This window comes from Chionomys nivalis, chromosome 21 (assembly GCF_950005125.1).
Source record: "Chionomys nivalis chromosome 21, mChiNiv1.1, whole genome shotgun sequence".
NCBI classification, from domain to species: domain Eukaryota; kingdom Metazoa; phylum Chordata; class Mammalia; order Rodentia; family Cricetidae; genus Chionomys; species Chionomys nivalis.
Window position 1 is genome coordinate 21,918,455 of NC_080106.1, and position 18,047 is coordinate 21,936,501.

General features: G+C 56.3%; 3 protein-coding genes across 8 annotated transcripts; 2 read left to right on the top strand and 1 right to left on the bottom strand.

Annotated features, from left to right (window-relative positions):
• The first annotated feature begins 787 nt into the window (after nt 1-787).
• On the top strand, nt 788-13,047 carry Carmil2 (capping protein regulator and myosin 1 linker 2). 2 transcript variants are annotated; one of them, XM_057753700.1, is made up of 39 exons: nt 788-842; nt 1,099-1,190; nt 1,285-1,335; nt 1,691-1,753; nt 1,830-1,954; nt 2,058-2,149; nt 2,343-2,413; nt 2,523-2,596; nt 2,739-2,814; nt 2,894-2,982; nt 3,072-3,166; nt 3,240-3,326; nt 3,410-3,522; nt 3,607-3,684; nt 3,798-3,874; nt 3,972-4,076; nt 4,267-4,336; nt 4,445-4,526; nt 4,634-4,730; nt 4,815-4,872; nt 5,007-5,179; nt 5,342-5,504; nt 5,593-5,691; nt 7,190-7,318; nt 7,402-7,515; nt 7,668-7,828; nt 7,900-7,987; nt 8,122-8,265; nt 8,391-8,457; nt 8,883-9,118; nt 9,901-10,001; nt 10,083-10,449; nt 10,534-10,656; nt 11,570-11,606; nt 11,732-11,803; nt 11,918-12,139; nt 12,283-12,363; nt 12,669-12,746; nt 12,824-13,045. In XM_057753700.1, exons 1-39 carry the CDS (start codon nt 803-805, stop codon nt 12,934-12,936), a joined length of 4,203 nt encoding a protein of 1,400 aa, XP_057609683.1. In that variant the 5' UTR covers nt 788-802; the 3' UTR covers nt 12,937-13,045. The 2 variants fall into 2 exon arrangements, with proteins under 2 accessions (XP_057609683.1, XP_057609684.1); XM_057753701.1 differs by lacking the exon at nt 12,283-12,363 and having other exon boundaries at nt 798-842; nt 12,824-13,047.
• On the bottom strand, nt 12,920-16,029 carry Acd (ACD shelterin complex subunit and telomerase recruitment factor). Of its 3 annotated transcripts, none has more exons than XM_057753696.1 (11): nt 15,466-16,029; nt 15,241-15,388; nt 15,009-15,102; nt 14,842-14,918; nt 14,575-14,619; nt 14,430-14,464; nt 14,138-14,286; nt 13,968-14,064; nt 13,390-13,736; nt 13,214-13,305; nt 12,920-13,135 (listed from the first exon to the last, which is right to left on the bottom strand). In XM_057753696.1, the coding sequence occupies exons 2-11, from the start codon at nt 15,288-15,290 to the stop codon at nt 13,057-13,059; spliced, it is 1,065 nt and encodes a 354-aa protein (XP_057609679.1). In that variant the 5' UTR covers nt 15,291-15,388; nt 15,466-16,029; the 3' UTR covers nt 12,920-13,056. The 3 variants fall into 3 exon arrangements, with proteins under 3 accessions (XP_057609679.1, XP_057609678.1, XP_057609677.1); XM_057753695.1 differs by having other exon boundaries at nt 15,221-15,388; XM_057753694.1 differs by having other exon boundaries at nt 12,922-13,135; nt 15,252-15,388; nt 15,466-16,028.
• A 172-nt stretch (nt 16,030-16,201) lies between these two features.
• Nucleotides 16,202-18,028, top strand: Pard6a (par-6 family cell polarity regulator alpha). Of its 3 annotated transcripts, none has more exons than XM_057753697.1 (3): nt 16,202-16,356; nt 16,725-16,947; nt 17,159-18,028. In XM_057753697.1, the coding sequence occupies exons 1-3, from the start codon at nt 16,294-16,296 to the stop codon at nt 17,911-17,913; spliced, it is 1,041 nt and encodes a 346-aa protein (XP_057609680.1). In that variant the 5' UTR covers nt 16,202-16,293; the 3' UTR covers nt 17,914-18,028. The 3 variants fall into 3 exon arrangements, with proteins under 3 accessions (XP_057609680.1, XP_057609681.1, XP_057609682.1); XM_057753698.1 differs by having other exon boundaries at nt 17,162-18,028; XM_057753699.1 differs by lacking the exon at nt 16,725-16,947 and having other exon boundaries at nt 16,288-16,356; nt 17,162-18,028.
• The last annotated feature ends 19 nt before the right edge of the window (nt 18,029-18,047 follow it).

Sequence of the window (18,047 nt, forward strand, 5' to 3'; positions counted from 1 at the left end):
CTAAATTCTGCCCTATCAGGCCAAGCAGTTTTCTTTGTTAATTAACCAATGAAAGCAACAGATAGACAAATGACCCTCCTCCATCAGATCTCTGTGAGTTCGAGGCCAGCCTGGTCTACAGAGCAAGTGCCAGGACAGGCTCCAAAGCTACAGAGAAACACAAAGGCGTCTGGCGTTTTTGTCTTTATAAAGCCCAGGCATCCTGAAATGCAGCCCAGGCTGTTTTCCTCCTGCTTGAGTTTTCACAGTGCTAGGATTACAAATAGGTGCCAGGTTTTTGAATTTGTGTCTAAGCAGGGCAGAACTTTGGGGGTTGGGTAATTGGTTGCATCTTGCTGAAGAGACAGCCTTTTTCTGGCTTGTTTTGAGTGCCCACTGCTTCTACCCAACCTCTGCCTTGGGACAGACCAAGTTGGGCCTATGGAATCCCTTGGAGGGTGGTGCCCCCTGGTGTTCGGATCAAGGACTACGGGGCGGGGTGAAAGTAGGGCACAGGGGTCGCAAGAAACAGGCAAGACCTTCACCATTCACCACACCCACGAGTACCCGAACGGAAAAGTGCCTGAGCGACAGCAGCAGCCAGGATTCGACCTCCCTCCTATAACCTCCAACCGAGGCGAGCCCAGCCAGCGAAGCCCGGGCTGGGAGGGGCCGGGTCGGGGGCGGCTTGGCAGGAAGCGGCGCGTACCTTCCGCTGCAGGAGGAGCAGGTGGCTGCTGTGCTGCCCGGGGCCCCAGGCTTCCTGTGTACGCTCCCGCTGGTTGCTTTTTCCCGCCAGAGCTCATTGGGCCGCCCCGGCCCTATGGCTCAGACCCCAGACGACATATCCTGTGAACTGCGAGGTAAGCCCTGCCTGCCCCTTCCTGGGAGCCCACCTGGCGGCGAACAGGTGGCCTGACCCCAAACCAGACCTCCGCTCAGCGCCTCAGGGAACTTGACCAGAGGTTCTGTTCTGGTGGGCCAGCGTCTAAAGATCCACTCCACTGCCTCCTTGCTGATCCATAGATGAATAGCCGGGCACCCAGCCTAGCACAGCCCTTGGGCACAGAGTGGCCCTGATAGGAGAACAAAGTCATCCAGTAGATTGTCTTTCCACAGGTGAGATCACCAGGTTCCTGTGGCCCAAGGAGGTGGAGCTGCTGTTGAAAACCTGGCTTCCCCAGGAGGGGGCTGAGCAGAGTCATATCCTGGTATGGTGGCCAGGTTTGGAGTTCAGAACGGTGGCCAGGCCCGGCCCAAAGAAACTTGATTTCCCTAGAATATCAGTATTTTGTCTCCCCCCAGGCACTGCTTCGATGGAGGGCTTATCTGCTGCATAGCTGCCTCCCACTGAGGGTGAGTCCCAGGCCTGGCCACCACTCCTATCCCCGGCAGCGAGGAACTGCTTTGCAGAGTTGCCCTGTTTGCCTGTGCTGGCTTTTGCTTTCCAACAGCACTGGGCTGATAGGAGGGGAGTCTGGGCAGGTCTAGGTCTGGACTAGACTCCACAAAACCGTGGACCGGAGAAAGAAGACGTGGATTCAAATCCCGGCACCACAAGGTGTCTCACAGCTAGCTGGGACTCTAGTCGGAGGGCCCACTGCACTCTTCTAGAGTCTTCAGGCACTGGGCACACAAGCGGCGCACAAAACAAAACCTAGGGTCCAGAGATTGACCTCAGTTAGCTGCAGATAATGCATGTGCTTTCCAGGTGGATTGCACATTCAGCTACCTGGAGGTCCAGGCCATGACGCTGCAGGAAACGCCCCCTCAGGTGAGAGAGCTACACCTACTCCATCGTTTACCCAAACACATGGATCCAGAAAGCCCAACAGTCTCACCTCCCCCAGGTCACCTTTGAGCTGGAGTCCCTGCCTAAACTGGTCCTGGAGTTTCCTGGTGTGGCTGCCCTAGAACAGCTGGCCCAGCACGTGGTTGCCGCCATTAAAAAGGTCTTCCCTCGCTCAACCCTTGGGTGAGGCCTGGAAAATCCAAGGGGCTGGAGGGCCTTAGTGAACTGCCTTCCAACCTCAAAGGCTAGAAAGATGCCCCTTGCTCTTCTTTTATCCCCTCCCTAGGAAGCTATTCCGGAAGCCCACACCCTCATCCCTGCTGGCTCGGTTGGAGAGAAGCCGGCCCTTAGAGTCCACAGCACCCAGCAGCCCGTGTGGTGAGGACCAAATGAGAGCCCCATAAAACCTTCCAGTTTGCCTCCGTGCAACCCTAGACCCTTGGTATTGGAGGCTCCCTGAAGAGAATAGGGCCACCTTTGTCACTGCCCCCATCAAGTCTGGGGCTGATCTTCCCCTGTCTCTGACTCGTTGTCTCTCTTTCCCTCCAATGTACCCCTCACACCTCCTTAGGTGGCTTCTTGGAGACGTATGAAGCCCTGTGTGACTACAATGGCTTCCCTTTCCGAGAGGAGATTCAGTGGGTGAGAGCCGGGCCCTTTCTGGGAGCTCCGGAGAGGTCTCCCATGTGTGGTGAACCCCTCCACCCTTTTTGGTCCCAAGCCAGCTGTGGGTACTTTTCCTCACATTCAGGATGTGGACACTATCTACCATCGTCAAGGCTGCCGCCATTTCTGCCTTGGAGACTTTGCTCATCTTGGCAGCAGGTATGAGGCCTGCCAGGATTGGGAGGAAAGGACTCCAGGACCCATATTCCTAGACTTCAGCCTCTGGAGGGAAGAGGGGGATGCTAGCTGAGCCTAGTATCTCGAAGGCCCTGAACTCCGCACCTCCTCTTCCTCACACCAGAGACCTGGCCTTGAGTGTAGCAGCCTTATCTTACAACCTGTGGTTCCGGCGCCTCTCCTGCGTGGACATGAAGCTGGTGAGGGTACATGACAGGGGAAGCCAAGGGTGGAAGGGTCAAAGTTCAGTCCTAATGAGCTATGACCCTCTGGTCTCAGAGCCTGGAGGTCTCAGAACAGATTCTACACATGATGAGCCAGTCTTGGCATTTGGAGGAGCTGGTTCTGGAGACCTGTGGCCTAAGAGGGTGAGAGACCTGGGCGGGGCTTGGGGTCGGGAACCAGAGGTCTGTGGCATGATCCACAGTCAGTCTTACACCAGGGTCTCCATCCCCAGAGACTTTGTTCGGCGACTGGCCCAGGCTCTGGCAGGCCATTCGAATTCTGGACTTCGGGAGCTCAGCCTGTCTGGGAACTTGCTGGATGACAGAGGTATGGCAGAACCGGGGAGAGCCAAGGCACACAGCTGGGAGAGGAGGGGCTTACATAGCTGCACTCTGCACAGGTATGGCTGCACTCGGCAGACACCTAGAGCACTGTCCAGGAGCCCTGAGGAGACTCAGCCTAGCCCAGACAGGGCTGACACCTCGAGGTGGGTGGGACTGATGAGGGTTGGGAGGGGGTCAGATGAGCCGCGTTTGTCTGATTCTGAGCCGCTCCTTCCTCCCTCGCCAGGAATGAGGGCTCTAGGCAGGGCACTAGCAGCCAATGCCGCATTTGACTCTACCCTGACCCACCTGGATCTTTCTGGGAACCCTGGGGCACTGGGAGCCTCCCAGGACAGTGGGGTGAGTGGCAGTTTTTAAAGTCAGAAATTGGGATACTGGGAATCCTTAGGCGATCCCTGACTCCCTCTTTCACGTCCTCCACAGGGCCTGTACACTTTCCTGAGCCGTCCTAACGTTCTAGTGTTTCTGAATCTGGCAGGCACTGACACCGCTCTAGGGACGGTGAGAGTGTGGTCATGGGGGTATTTGGTGGGGCTCGGGAGCGGGAGAGCAGGGCATGGTAGAGAAGACCAGGTCTAATGGAAGATTATCACCTACCCTGTCTTCCCTCCTAGCTCTTTGCCGCCTTATCCGGTGGTTGCTGCTCCAGTCTCACCCACCTTGAAGCATCTAGGAATATCTTCTCGCGCGCGTAAGGGGCACCACGCAGACCCGGGAGGCAGAGGGTTCGGGAAATCAGCTCCAGGGGCCTGAATCCCATTTTTCCTTCCCCCCGACCCCCAACGCAGGAAGTCCCGAGCAGCGCCCGCCGCGCTGGAGCGCTTCCTCAGCTGTGCCAGGACGCTGCAGCACCTGGGCCTGGCCGGCTGCAAGCTGCCGCCTGAAGCGCTGAGGTCTGTGCGTGCCACCTGTGGCCACGCCCCCATGCCTTCACTCACGACCTTAAGCAGATCTTCGCTATCCCCTTTCCCACCCACAATCTTCCGTAACCGCAACCTGTCTGGCTCAGGCTTTTCGTCTGCACCCTGAGCCCCACTTTCCCAGATCTTGTCACCTGTGCGACATTGACATCTTCTCCCACAGGGCCCTTCTAGATGGTCTTGCGCTCAATACGCAGATCCATGACCTGCACCTGGACCTCAGCGCTTGTGAGGTAGGCACCTGGTCCAAGTTGTGAGCCAGGAGCAGGACCACACATTGGGAGCGGGAGCTTCCCCACTCAGGCATAAATATCCTGAGTGTGGCCTATCTCCGCCTCCAGCTGCGCTCTGCGGGTGCCCAGGTGATACAAGACTTAGTCTGTGACGCAGGTGCCTTGAGCTCCCTGGATCTGTCAGACAATGGTGAGGCCACCAGGGAACCCATCCACACTCCCGTTATTCACCCCATTCCCAGGGTGGGGACCCTGCCCTGGCGGCATCGACTTGTGCCTCACCCTACTTACTCCCAGGCTTTGGCTCCGACATGGTGACGCTGGTACTTGCCATCGGGAGGAGCCGGTCTCTGAAACACGTGGCTCTCGGAAGAAACTTCAACGTTCGGTGCAAGTGAGCCCCAAGCCCATGCCTATGCCTCTCAGATAGGACTCCACCACTCAGGCAGTCCTCTAACCTGACAGTGTCTGGCTACAGGGATACCCTGGATGATGTTCTGCACCGGCTTGTCCAGCTCATGCAGGACGACGACTGTGTGAGTGCACAGATCCCCAGAGGCTCCTCAAGCAATTAGCCTCTTGTAAAGCTTCTCCCTTTTGCTTCTTTCTTCAAAGCCTCTTTGCTGAATCTGATTCTAACCATCCATGAATGCTTTTCTTCTAACCCCAGCCTTTGCAGTCTCTGTCAGTGGCTGAGTCCCGGCTGAAGCAGGGTGCCAGCGTCCTGCTTCGGGCCTTGAGCACCAATCCGAAACTGACAGCACTGGATATTAGTGGCAATGCCGTTGGGGATGCTGGCGCCAAGATGCTAGCCAAGGCGCTACGAGTCAACACCAGGCTACGGTAGGCATGGTCATTATGAGGGCTGGAACCAACAAGAGAAGAAAGGGGGATATATTAAAGGGGTGTGGGGGGCTAAGGGGTACAGGCTGATGAGGTAGATGAATGGATAAGGGCAAGGGGTTGGGTGGGACCCTGACCCAGCTGAAGCATGGTGGGGCCCAGGTCTGTGATCTGGGACCGAAACAACACATCTGCTCTGGGCCTGCTGGATGTGGCCCAAGCCCTGGAGGAGAACCACAGCCTGAAGTCCATGCCTCTGCCACTGAATGACATAGCGCAGGCCCAGCGCAGCCGCCCAGAACTAACAGCTCGAGCAGTCCATCAGGTGGGGGTCCCCTCCAGTTCTTCTCCCGGTTACTCGTTACTCCCCGTTACTCCACCCCCTGACTCTTCTCGCTCTCCCTTGACTGCAGATCCAAGCCTGTCTCTTGAGGAACAGCCGGGCAGACCCTGTTTCTGATCTCAAGCCCTGCCTTCAGCCTGTGGGTCTGATTTCGGACCACTCCGAGCAGGTCGGTTCCTTCCCCGAATCTCGAGTGCCTGGGCTCCTGAGTCTGAGAGTGTGACTTTCTCGGGTCAGCTGGCCTGAGCTCCATGGCCCCGACAATTTTCCCTCCTCAGTCGCCATTCCCGAAGTAACTCCCCGTGTGATGCTTGGCTGCCTTATTATTATTATTATTATTTTTTGGTTTTTCGAGACAGGGTTTCTCTATTGGCTGCCTTATTTTAAGCATGTAAATAAGCTCTCTCCCTTGTAGTCGTGTCTGACTTCCCATCCAAGGGCGGCTCTCCCCTCTCCGCTCATCTCTGTGTGGCTACCGCCAGCCATCCTATCTCTGGCATGAATTTCCCCCTAACCTGTCTTTCTGAGTTGTTCCTACTTCAGCATTCCCAAGCCACAATTCTCATCCAAGCTCTGAAGTGTGGTTACCTTGACCCAGACGCCCACTGGCTTTATACACTACATGCTGTCAAATGATTTTTTAAAAAATATTTTTATGGTTTATTTAACTTTTTATTTTATGTGCATTGGTGTGAAGGTGTCAGATCCCCTGCAACTGGATCTTCAGACAGTTGTGAGCTGCCATGTGGGTGCTGGGAATTGAACCCAGGTCCTCTGGAAGAGCAGTCAGAGCTCTTAACCACTGAGCCATCTCTCTAGCCCCACCTTTTTTAATTATTGCATTTATTTATTGATTGCATATTATTGTGTGTGTGCATGCATACACCCACATGCCCATGCTTGCAGGTACTTGTGGAAGTCAAAGGATAACAGGCAAGAACCAGTTCTCTCCTTCTGCAGCGTGGGTCCCAGGGATGGACTCATGCCATCAGGCTCAGTGGCAAGCACAGTTATTCCTGGGCCATCTCACAGGCGCTCAAATGGTCTTATTCTCACCCACGACCCCACTCTCTATCATAGGCTCCAGTTTCTTTGGTGTCTATATAACTAAATGTCCTTCTAAGGTCCCTCTTTTTTTTTTTTTTAATTTTTTGAGACAGGGTTTCTCTGAAGCTTTGGAACCTGTCCTGGAACTAGCTCTGTAGACCAGGCTGGCCTCGAATTCACAGAGATCTGCCTACCTCTGCCTCCCAAATGCTGGGATTAAAGGCGTGCGCCACCACCGCCCGGCTCAGATCAGCCATTTTTTGCTTCCTCAGTCTCTCTCTCTGTCTCTCTCTCTCTCTGTCTGTCTGTCTCTCTCTCTCTCTCTCACACACACACACACCCCTACCTATCCTTGATGAGAATAGTTGAGAAGATTTTTAAACAGTGACCAAAGCTTCTTTATTCTTGTTCTAGGCCTGTAGGAGGTTTGTGGTCCCTAAAACAACCGGAAGGGAAAGACCCTGCGAGCCTACCTTGAGCAGATAGGGTTTCCCAGGCACCTTGCTTCATAGTTTGTCTTCGGGGCTTCACCTGCCCTGTCAGAACCCAGGAAGGGAGGCAGACAAGATTGGGGAGACTCGTGAGAGACAAGGGAGGGACTAACCCATGATTTCCCTCAGGAAGTGAATGAACTCTGCCAGTCAGTGCAGGAGCACGTGGAGCTGCTGGGCTGTGGGGCTGGGCCCCAGGGTGAGGTTGCTGTGCACCAGGCTGAGGATGCCATCCAGAACGCCAACTTCTCTCTCAGTGTGAGCACGCCCTCCCCCACTGTGAGGACCTTTCTGCGCTTAACCGAGTGTCATCTTGGAACTCTTTGTGCCTTGGCCCTCAGATCCTTCCCATTCTGTATGAGGCTGGGAGTTCTCCAAATCATCACTGGCAGCTGCAGCAGAAGCTGGAGGGTCTCTTGGGTCAGGTGGGCGAGATCTGTCGCCAGGACATCCAGGTAAGGTGCCATTCCTGCCCTAGCCTCACCTCCTCTGCAGGCTTGACCCTCGGTTCATAGGCTTGTCTGTGCTATGCCCTCCGTCAGCAGTGATTTAAGCCAAGGGGCCTAGACTCTAGCCATATTGTTACCATCTTATAACCTTTGCCCAGGACTTCACTCAGACCACACTGGATACCACAAGGAGCCTTTGCCCACAGATACTGCAGAGACCTAGCTGGAAGGAACAGCTAGAGGGAGTTCTGGTGGTCTCCAGGAGCCTTCCAGAACTGCTTCCAGAACATCTGCTGCAAGATGCCTTTACTAGGCTGAGGTAAGCATGCTCTGGGATGGGCAAAGCTGGGCAGAGCTAGTACACTGATCCTCACCCTCTCCTGCCCTCAGGGACATGCGCCTGTCAATCACAGGGACCCTAGCAGAGAGCATTGTGGCTCAGGCTCTTGAAAGTCTTCATGCAGCCCGCGATCGACTGGTGAGGGGAAGCTTTGCCTGTATTTCACAGTAACCTGTTTAACCCTGACAGGGGGCCCTATAAGGACTTGTGGGGTCATAACTACTTTAGGGTTATCTTAGCCCTGCCTCTCCTTGGGTGGTTTGGTACTGCAGATGGAGAGTCTAGCTCAGCAGGTGCCAGCCACAGTGGACCCTACTGTCCCATCACTGGGTGGAGATGAACTCAACGCCCTTGAGCCTGAAGGACTGGAAGATCTTTTCTTTCCCATGGAGAAGGAAGAGGAGAAAGAGGTGAGTGTCTCAGGAATTCCATGCCTAGAACTCCAGATCTTTCCTTCTTGATTTGGGATGTGGAAGGTGAGTAGCAGTTTTGGGTGATGTCCCACTCCAACACTAGACTGAGGTTGTACCCATCCCACCAGGACAATGGTTCTTCATGGAAATGGCTTGAGCCCAGCTATTGTTTTCACCTGGTCCCCTCCCTTCATGGTAAGTCAGGCCCTGGAGAGAAGAGAGTTTACCCAAGTGGACTGAAGCTCTGTTAAATCTGGGCAGTTACTCACTTGTTCAGCCCTGCCCCAGGTTTACCTTAACCTCTCCCTGAGCCAGGCCAGAAAGTCAGTCAGCTCTTCTCAGAACCCTGTGAGACCTGAACGGAATAAGACTAGAATACCTTCTTCCCAGCCTCCCCTGCCCCTTTCCCTAACCCCAGGACGCGCATGCTTGGCGATAGCTCGGAGCCGTGCGCACTCGGGGCCGCGCTCAGCACCACGGACAGCGGCGACTGGGGGAGGGGCGGGCGGCGTAGCCGGGCCCCTCCCCGCGCCCTGGGCGGGTCCCCCGCCGCCCGCCCTAGCGCCTCCGCCACCTCCCCGGGTTCGACGCTCTGTGCTCTTCTGGTGCTTTCGCCTCAGGTGCTGCTGAGGAAGCAGAGTGGTACCCCGAGCTGGCAGCTCCGGGGGAAGATGCGGAGCCGCAGGCTGGGCCGTCCGCACGCGGCTCTCCAAGCCCCGCTGCCCCGGGGCCACCCGCCGGCCCGCTGCCTCGCATGGACCTGCCACCCGCCGGGCAACCCCTACGCCATCCGACCCGGGCCCGGCCGCGGCCACGTCGCCAGCACCACCACCGCCCGCCGCCGGGGGGCCCCCAGGTAAAGTGCTTCCCTTCCCCCCGCGCCCCGTTTAAGGGTCATGGGTGGTCCATTCGCTGCTCACTTGCTATAGAAGACAGGGAGATGGGTTGTGGAGGCCCAAGGCCACCCGATTGTGCCCTATCATCTCCCTGACCATCCTCAATCTCAGGCCGTGCCCATAACGGGGCACTGGTGTGCGGGTTTCCTGTGAGGAGTGCCTAGATGGTAGGCTCCCGCCTTGGAGTGGTCTGCTGCATGCGTGGACGTGTGAGAGCGGATGTCCGCCTTGCCCTCCCTATCCTGGGTTTACTGAAAAATACTGGGCAGCCGGGCCCGCGGGACACTCCTGCATCAGCTGTGCACCAGCGGGTGGATGTGTGTGTGTGGGCTGGGTACTGGCAGGGGCAGTGGGCACTGGCAGAAGGAGAGGAGGAGCCGGCCTGAGGCCCCCTGAGGGTCTGACGCAGCAGCGGCGCCACTGAGCCGGGATGTTAGGCCGAGTGGGGTGGGGTGGAGGGTTAGGGTACTGCGGGGGACTGTTAGGAGTAGAAAGGGTGGCATATTGGAATGTAGGTGTTTGCTTAATGAAAGCCAGGTGGTTCAGGTATAGCATCCTCTGTGTAACAAGAACGGGTGTGGACTGGGCGGGTGTACCGTGGCAGCAGGGAGGAAAGAACCCCAGCACGGTACAGACAGCACCCTAGCTTTGGGATATACTCGGGCCAGGTCACTGGGAAGAAGTGGGGGTGGGGAGAGAGCCAGTTCTCAGTCCTGAGTCCTAACCTCTCCGTGTCTCCCAGGTGTCCCCAGCCCTGCTTCACGAAGGGAACGGGCTCACTGCTCGCGTGGACGAGGGTGTGGAGGAATTCTTCTCCAAAAGGCTGATCCAGCAGGATCGCCTGTGAGTGAGGGTCAGTTGCTGGGGGCGGAAGAGGGTGGGACATCCTTGAGTTTCTTCACTCACTGATGGTTGTTCCTACAGCTGGGCCCCAGAGGAGGATCCAGCCACTGAGGGTGGTGCCACTCCTGTCCCCCGTACACTTCGAAAGAAGCTGGGTACCCTCTTTGCCTTTAAGAAACCTCGTTCAACAAGGGGTCCAAGATCTGATCTAGAGACCAGCCCTGGAGCAGCAGCTCGTGCCAGAAAAACCACACTTGGAGACCTGCTTCGACCACCAGTCCGCCCAGGCCGTGGTGAGGAGTCTGGAGGGGCGGAGGGGGGAACCAGCAGCCCTGATACCGCTCGCAGAACTCGGCCTCGGTACACGCGAGAAAGCAAGGCCTACTCTATGATACTGCTGCCCGCTGAGGAGGAGGAGGAAGCGACAGTGGGCGCCAGACCTGACAAGGTAAAGACTGAAGTCAGGAGCTGAGGGCTCTTCAGGAATAGAAAGCAGTGGACTCTCTCTCCACTTAGACATCTCTGTCCTCAGAGGCGTCCTCTGGAACGGGGAGAAACGGAACTGGCTCCGTCTTTTGAGCAGCGGGTGCAAGTGATGCTGCAGAGAATCGGTGTGAGCCGGGGCAGTGGGGGTGCCGAAAGCAAGAGGAAGCAAGTGAGTTGGGGTGTGTGTGAACTGAGGAGGTAGGTGGCGTGTGGCAATCTGTGGATGACATATGTGACCAAGGGAGAAAACACATGGCACAAATGTGACCCGATTGTCACTTTCTCTCCCCTAAAAATAGTCATTGATCCTTCTCGCTTCTGATCTGGCCCAGATATGTACTTCCTAGGGTGTAGAGAACTTTCTCTAAAGATTCTGAACAGAAATCTGACCTTGTTACCTATACTGGAAACCGTCCTCCAGGACCTCCTCTTTATCCAGATTACTAATCCTGTGGCATGATCTGTGGGACCCTGGAGCTGGCCATTGCGACCTCCCTGGGGCTCTCCTTTGGTTTACACCCTGGGTCTGGATGTGTACTCCGTTATTCAGGTTCTTTTTCTGCTGTTCCTGCAGTTCCTTGTGAGCCTTCCCTGCTCCTTTCATGGTCACCCTGATAATGTCATTCTAAACATAGTCTTGGTTATGAACCACACCCCTGTGTACCATCCACTTAACAGTTTTCTAGGAAAACACATATGCAATGAGACCTGGCCTGAATTCAGAGACATTAAAGTATGGGAAGAGTCAGAACTGAGAGGTCACATTATTTGCTGGGTGTAGTGGTAATCTCAGCATTCAGGAAGCTGGGGCAGGAAGACTCAAGGAAGACTAGCTTGAGCTATACAGTGAGACTACCTCAAAAACAACAAAACCAAAGAAATTACAGTATCTCCTTGTTATGACTAACGTGCATATTTTTGTGTGCCACCTTGTGTGCCTCCCAGACTGGAAGGTAAGGGACTAGGTTTGCCATGTTCTGGCCATCCAATGGTATGCATTCTATAGCTAGGTTTTAAGAATGTAAATGAACAGAGATAAGGCCAGAGTCAGGGCAACAAAGCCACTGATTTGTTTCCTACAGAGCAAAGATGGTGAGATCAAGAAGGCAGGCTCAGATGGTAAGTAGGGCCCTGGAACAAAGAAATATATTTAGGGGGAGGAGGGGGCCTGGGGGAGGGGACAGGCTGTTTTTCCTCCCTTCACATTAAGGTCTGGCACCTAAGCCTCTAGTCCTACCTTGCAGGTGACATTATGGACAGTTCCACAGAGACCCCTCCCATCTCGATCAAGTCCCGAACCCACTCTGTGTCGGCTGGTGAGTGAGGGCCACTTGTGTGTGTTGAGGGAGGCACAGGGCTGTGAGACAAGGGATCAGAACCATCTCCAGGACCAGGCTCAGGTGTTAGCTGACACTTGTTTCTTCACCCAGATCCCTCATGTAGACCTGGGCCAGGAGGCCAGGGCCCTGAGTATGCCACCTGGAAGACACTGGGGCAGCAGCTGAATGCGGAGCTCAGAGGCCGTGGCTGGGGCCAGCAGGATGGTCCAGGGCCTCCCTCCCCATGTCCCAGTCCAAGTCCCCGAAGAACCAGCCCCTCCCCAGACATCCTGAGTCTCCCTGAGGACCCCTGCTTGGGCCCTCGGAATGAAGGTAGGTGGGCGCCCCACTCCTAGACTGGGACTGGTGGAGTGTCTGCTGGGAACCTGACTCATCTGGGAACACTAAAAGTGGGAGGCCAGCACTGGGTGTGGGCAGCCTTCGGGATCATACCCTGATATCTTGGCCTCCTCTAGATGGCCAGCTGAGGCCGAGGCCTCTCTCAGCAGGGCGGCGAGCAGTGTCTGTGCATGAGGACCAGCTCCAGACCCCTGCGGGTGAGGGGGACACCTCTGTCTGTGCTTGAGTGCAGGAGATGGGGGAGGGTGGGCTCCTGGACTTCTGTCTTGGTTCTGGTCCTTGGACAGGACCACTGGTGCCGGGAGTGCTCGAGCAATAAGGAAGCCCAGAGGCTCAGCGCAGTCCAAGAGCACAAGCCCTTCCTACCTCCTGGACACTGGCCTCTGTGAGGGTGGGAGGACACTGGCTGGAGAATCTGTGGGAGCAGCTATGCATGTTTGTGAGTGCACTGAAGATGGAGAAGGTTGGGGACAGCCAATGAGTTTCTCTGTATCCTTTTTAGAACGGCCCCTTCGGCTGCAGCGCTCCCCTGTCCTCAAGCGCAGGCCAAAGCTCGAGACACCCCCATCCCCAAGCTTAGGTAAGAGTGGGCAAGAGCCATTGGGAAGATGGAATATTGTTTAACACAAACCTAAAACTCTCTATCTCCCCTCACAGGCTCTAGCCTCGGAACCAAGCCTCTTTCTCCATACCCAACAGAACCTTCCAGCCCTGAGCGGAGCCCTCCCTCCCCAGCCACAGACCAAAGAGGCGGCGGCCCCAATCCCTAATCCTGTCCTTTCCTGCCGCATGAAATTATTTTATTAAAAAACTTGAATGAAACAGGGTATGGAATACTGTTTGTCCATAGACCTGTGTGTACGCATCCTCTGCTGCGTCCAGGAGACTCCTCAAACCTGTGTTAACTCGGGCTCTGACTCCGACTCCATCACCAAGTTCAAGGCCCAAGCTACAAGCTGAGGAGGGAGTCTAGAAAGAAACAGTGGCCTTAGGTCAGGGTTATCTAAGACTGGTGACCAGCACAGTGGGGCAGCCCCAAGCACTCACCTGGCAGCCTGGACTTGCGCACTGAGGGAGGCAGAGGGGGTCTCATATTTATACTGAAAAGCAGAAGCATCAGGATGCCTCTTTGGGGGTTCCTGAAAGGGATGTAGACAGAGTCCAATAAGGACTCCTAGTGCAATCCCAGCCTACTTTTAGCCCTCTCCAGCTGCGGTGCTCACCCAGACAGAGCAGGGTTTGTGGGCTTCCTTCGCTCTGGTTCTTGGGAAAAGCTGCCGTTTCTTGCTAGGCCACTGGAGCTCCCTGATCACCGGGCTATGGGCCTGGGCTGGACTGGAGGCATGGTTAGGGGGCAAGAGACTGGGACTACAGGTCAGGAGTGGGGGGCTGGGTGTAGACCTGTGGGGTGTGGAACTGGGAGCCTGAGGTCTTAGAGAGGATGAGCTCCGGGCGGGTGGAGGCCCGGAGCTGTCGTCCTGCCCAGGGGCTGATGCAGCCGCAGCCGACAGAAGGCTAACGCTGGTACCACTTTCCTCCAGTGGCGTGTGCTTGAGCGAAGCAGGGGATGCTGGGGGAGGAGACTGAGTGTGAGCACAGATCTTTCCGCTGAGTACATTTCACAGCATCCTACACCATCCAGTGTCTGACTGACAGTACTGTGTGCTTATGGCCTGAACCTACGGAACTGGCTGAAGAAATAAGATGGGTCCCTGGAATTCTGGGGAGAATCATCAGTGCTGTGGTAGGCCCTAGGCTCCAAAGATGACCCCCCCACTTTGGCCTTCCCAGTTATCCTTACCCTGTGCCTTCTGACTTGAGCCAAGAGAACTCAGAATCTGCTCGTCCTTCTCAGAGATGTGCAGCAATGAGCTAGAGACGGTGAACACGGCTTCTTCCTGTGGTGAACCCTCAGTATGGTAGCTGTCTAACCCTCACCCCGAAACCTCCCAAGTAAAGCTCCACACTAACCGTGGGCTGGAAGCAGGCAGTCCAGCGGGTGAGGGGGGGGGCTGGGCAGGGGCCTACTAGCGTCAGGCAGCTCTCAGCAAGACGCACGAGTGCCCCCCGGTGATCCTGGTCTTCCTTCACCTCATCCAGAAGCTGAGACAAGGTTAGGCCTGGGGCCAGAGATTTGACCAAAGGGTTGGAGTTGAAACAAGAAGGATGGGTAAGGTATTACTTACTGAGGAGAACAAGATGGCAGCAGAAAGAGCTCTGCTTCTGGGGGAGAGGGAGGGTTACCGGGAAACCCTACCAGTACCTGCACTGGAAGACGCAGACTCTGAAAGGTGGTCCCTAGAGAGACAATGGGAACACTTCTCAGGAACAACCCTGATGCCAGTCTACCCGGCTCTGCCACCCTGGACCATACCACACCCAGCCTGGCAGCCCAATCCCAGACTCACTCAAGACATTCATTGAGCTTTCTCTGCACCTCCGAATCCTGGTTGCTGGGAGAAAGGAGGGTGGTAGGTAGTCAGCATGACTTACAGCCGAGTCTCTTCACCCAAAGACCTAGCCCAGGGAGAGTGAAGAGGCAGAGCGTGGAAACTTCATATACCGTTTTGTTTTGGGGGGAGGAATATGGGGAGACTTGGATTGAACCCCTCAGGTATGCTAAGCCTGTGCTCTACCACTGAGATACATGCCCTTCTCTTGGAGGGCTCACTTACCAACTAGTCACCTGTAGCCGGGGCTGCTCCGCGGGCAGCAGGTTAAAGCGGTCCACCTGGAGGTAGAACTCGGCAGGCTGGAGGAGTTGGGGTGTAGTGTCTCAGGAGATGTCACAAGAAGCCAGGCACGGTAACCAACCCGCCCAAGTGAGCATTACCACCCTCACCGTATGGTCTTGAGGAACCTCAATGCGGACTCCGCAGGCCAGCAACAGCAGGATCCGGCCCTCTATCCCACGGAATCCGAACTCCTTCTCCACCCTGCGACAAGCACAGCCCTCACTGCCCAGGCACCCAGGCACCAACCCCACACTCCTGGGATATGAGCTTCCCACCTCTCCAGCACCCGCCCGCCTCGGGTTCAACCTTGCACTCCCACCTTCCACAGACAAGTAGCACCTGTGTCTTACCACCCTGAGGTGTCGATGGCATTGCGCGTCACCAGGCATCGGACACTGTGGGTTCCGTCTGACACGAGCAACACGGCCCCGGAGTCAGGTGTGTCAGGGGCAGAAGATGGGCCCGGAGTCTCCGAGTCCTGGAGCACCTAAAACAGTAGTGGCTAGTGTCAACTCACTTCCTCACCCCCCACTCAGCTCTCTGGGATCTGAGTGGCCTGCTCACCTTGAGTAGCTGCCCGAATCGTGGACTTGATAGTGTTTCTGAGCCCAGGATCAGCTCTCGAATCCAGGGACGCAGGACCAGCCACTCCCAGCCGGACATTAGCCCGGCGGCACCCTAGAAAACCCCCGGGAGCAGTGGCTTCCCGCGAGCGCCGCTCAGGCTTCGGCGGGAGAGGAAGCACGTGACCGCTAGGCGGAGCTTGTTGGAGCCCCGCCCGTTCGCGCTCCTGCGCCTGCGCAAGTACTTCCTGGTCTGTAATGTCTTTGGCTGACTTGCCTGTGCCAGGCTGCTCTCTGCTTGTTTTTACCAAGGCAGCTCTCTGAGCCTATGGCCTGTTCCTCAGTACTACCTCGTACTGGAAAGGAAAGAGCAAGGGCTGGTCTGGAAAGAAGAGATCCAGGTTAGGGGTTGCAGCCGAGAATGGGGCTGAAGCCACTTCGGTGCTGTGTGACCCCAAGAGGTTTTCCCAAAATGTTGACTTAGTCTCCTCTGCAAAACGCGCGGTCCTGTAAGGCCTGTGGAAATGCCAGTACAAACAAGCTATTTCCCTCTTCTGCCCTCGGATTGGTCGAGTCCTCCTAGGGACGCTCGAACCACAGCGTAATGACGTAAGAGCAGAGGAAGCCCTCGCTACCTCCGTCTCCGTTTCCTAGGAAACAGACTCAGCGTTTCTCTGTGTCGCGGCTCCCTTGACGTCATGGTTCGGGTGGGAGGGCGGGGCGAGTGCTACCGCCAGGGGCGGGGCGGCGCGGGCCAGCGGGCCGGGCTGTGCACCTGCGCCTTGGCGGGCAGCCTTGGGGCACTGTCCCCGGCCCGCCTGGTCCCGCAATGGCCAGACCGCAGAGGACTCCGGCGCGCAGTCCTGATAGCATCGTGGAGGTGAAGAGCAAAGTAAGGGCTCCTCCGGCCTCGGCTCTGGCCACTGCGCTAGATGCTCCAATTCCCTTTCTCTCCCTTACTGGCTCCTTGGTCTCCATCACCTCTTTCTGTCCTCCATCCTCCGCGTCCTGTTCTGCTTTTCTGTCTGCCTCCCCTCATCGCATCTTTCTTCCCACTATGGATCTCCAGAGTCTCTCTGTGGCCTGGGTATGTAGGAAAGGACCTTGGACAGTGTCCCTCGTACTGGAACTGAGGTTTAAGCTTAAAGGCTGCAGCTGTTGCAGCAGCCCTTTCTCTCACTTGACAGCTTCAGACCTGTGGTGAGAAAGGGGCTTGGGCTCTGTCCTGACACTCCTCTCCCCTTCCCCTCCCGCCTCCAGTTTGACGCCGAGTTCCGACGTTTTGCACTGCCCCGCGCTTCCCTGAAAGGCTTCCAGGAGTTCTCACGCTTGCTGTGTGTGGTACACCAGATCTCTGGCTTGGATGTGCTGCTTGGCTACACCGATGCTCACGGCGACCTGCTGCCCCTCACCAACGATGACAGTTTGCACCGGGCCCTTGCCAGCGGGCCCCCGCCCCTGCGCCTATTGGTGCAGAAGCGGGGTGAGGATGGGGTACAGTGGGCAGTTTCCTCGGGGTAGGGTGACAGGGCAGGTCTACAAAGGTTAATCCATACCCAGGGTTCCCAGGCTTCACTTTCTGCAATCTCTGCCCTTGGTCTGACCTCCAAGTGGTAGGAAACAGTTGGCATTGTCTCTGTCAGGGGCCAAAATGGGAGAGCAGTCTCTAATCCCAGTCCCCCCTTCTCTTGCAGCAGAAGGCGACTCCAGTGGCCTGGCTTTTGCCTCCAACTCTTTGCAGAGGCGCAAGAAAGGGCTCCTGCTTCGACCAGCTGCACCTCTGCGTACCCGACCACCCTTGCTAATCAGCCTACCCCAGGATTTCCGCCAGGTGTCTTCAGTCATAGATGTGGACCTACTACCCGAGACCCATCGACGCGTGAGGCTCCACAAACACGGCTCAGACCGCCCCCTGGGCTTCTACATTCGAGATGGCATGAGTGTTCGTGTGGCTCCCCAGGGCCTGGAGCGGGTTCCAGGAATCTTCATCTCTCGCCTGGTACGTGGGGGCCTGGCTGAGAGTACAGGGCTGCTGGCAGTCAGTGATGAGATCCTCGAGGTCAATGGCATTGAGGTGGCTGGGAAGACCTTGGACCAAGTGACGGACATGATGGTTGCCAACAGCCATAACCTCATTGTCACTGTCAAGCCTGCCAACCAGCGTAATAATGTTGTACGAGGGGCATCTGGGCGTCTAACAGGGCCTTCCTCTGTAGGGCCTGGGCCTACTGACCCTGAGAGTGATGAGGACAACAGTGACCTGGTCATTGAGAATCGCCACCCTTCCTGTTCTAATGGGCTGTCTCAGGGGCCCCTGCGCTGGGACCTACAACCTGGCTGCCTACTTCCTGGTGCTGGCAGCTCTCTGCCCTCCTTGGATAGCCAAGAGCAAGCCAACTCTGACTGGGGGAACGGCATGCGAGGCAATGTTAGTGGATTCAGCCTTTGACAGGCAAAAAGACGCAGCCCTTGTCAGCTCAGGCTGCTGGAGCATGGCATGGACTTCCCAGCTGGGAGGGAAGATTAGCTTGCTCACAGAGCCCTCTCAGCCCAGGGAATATTAAAGGTTGTCTACAAATGCAG

What these genes read in the sequence shown, in the direction of transcription:
- Carmil2 (XM_057753700.1), top strand. Translation starts at nt 803, where the DNA reads ATGGCTCAGACCCCAGACGACATATCCTGTGAACTGCGAG. An exon ending in CTGCCGCCTGAAGCGCTGAG is followed by an intron (nt 4,077 to 4,266) that starts GTCTGTGCGTGC and finishes CTTCTCCCACAG; the next exon opens with GGCCCTTCTAGATGGTCTTG. An exon ending in CAGCTCGAGCAGTCCATCAG is followed by an intron (nt 5,505 to 5,592) that starts GTGGGGGTCCCC and finishes CCTTGACTGCAG; the next exon opens with ATCCAAGCCTGTCTCTTGAG.
- Acd (XM_057753694.1), bottom strand. Translation starts at nt 15,564, where the DNA reads ATGTCCGGCTGGGAGTGGCTGGTCCTGCGTCCCTGGATTCGAGAGCTG. An exon ending in GATTCGGGCAGCTACTCAAG is followed by an intron (nt 15,389 to 15,465) that starts GTGAGCAGGCCA and finishes CTACTGTTTTAG; the next exon opens with GTGCTCCAGGACTCGGAGAC. An exon ending in CTCAAGTCAGAAGGCACAGG is followed by an intron (nt 13,737 to 13,967) that starts GTAAGGATAACT and finishes CTCCTCCCCCAG; the next exon opens with CATCCCCTGCTTCGCTCAAG.
- Pard6a (XM_057753697.1), top strand. Translation starts at nt 16,294, where the DNA reads ATGGCCAGACCGCAGAGGACTCCGGCGCGCAGTCCTGATAGCATCGTG. An exon ending in TCGTGGAGGTGAAGAGCAAA is followed by an intron (nt 16,357 to 16,724) that starts GTAAGGGCTCCT and finishes TCCCGCCTCCAG; the next exon opens with TTTGACGCCGAGTTCCGACG. An exon ending in CCTATTGGTGCAGAAGCGGG is followed by an intron (nt 16,948 to 17,158) that starts GTGAGGATGGGG and finishes CTTCTCTTGCAG; the next exon opens with CAGAAGGCGACTCCAGTGGC.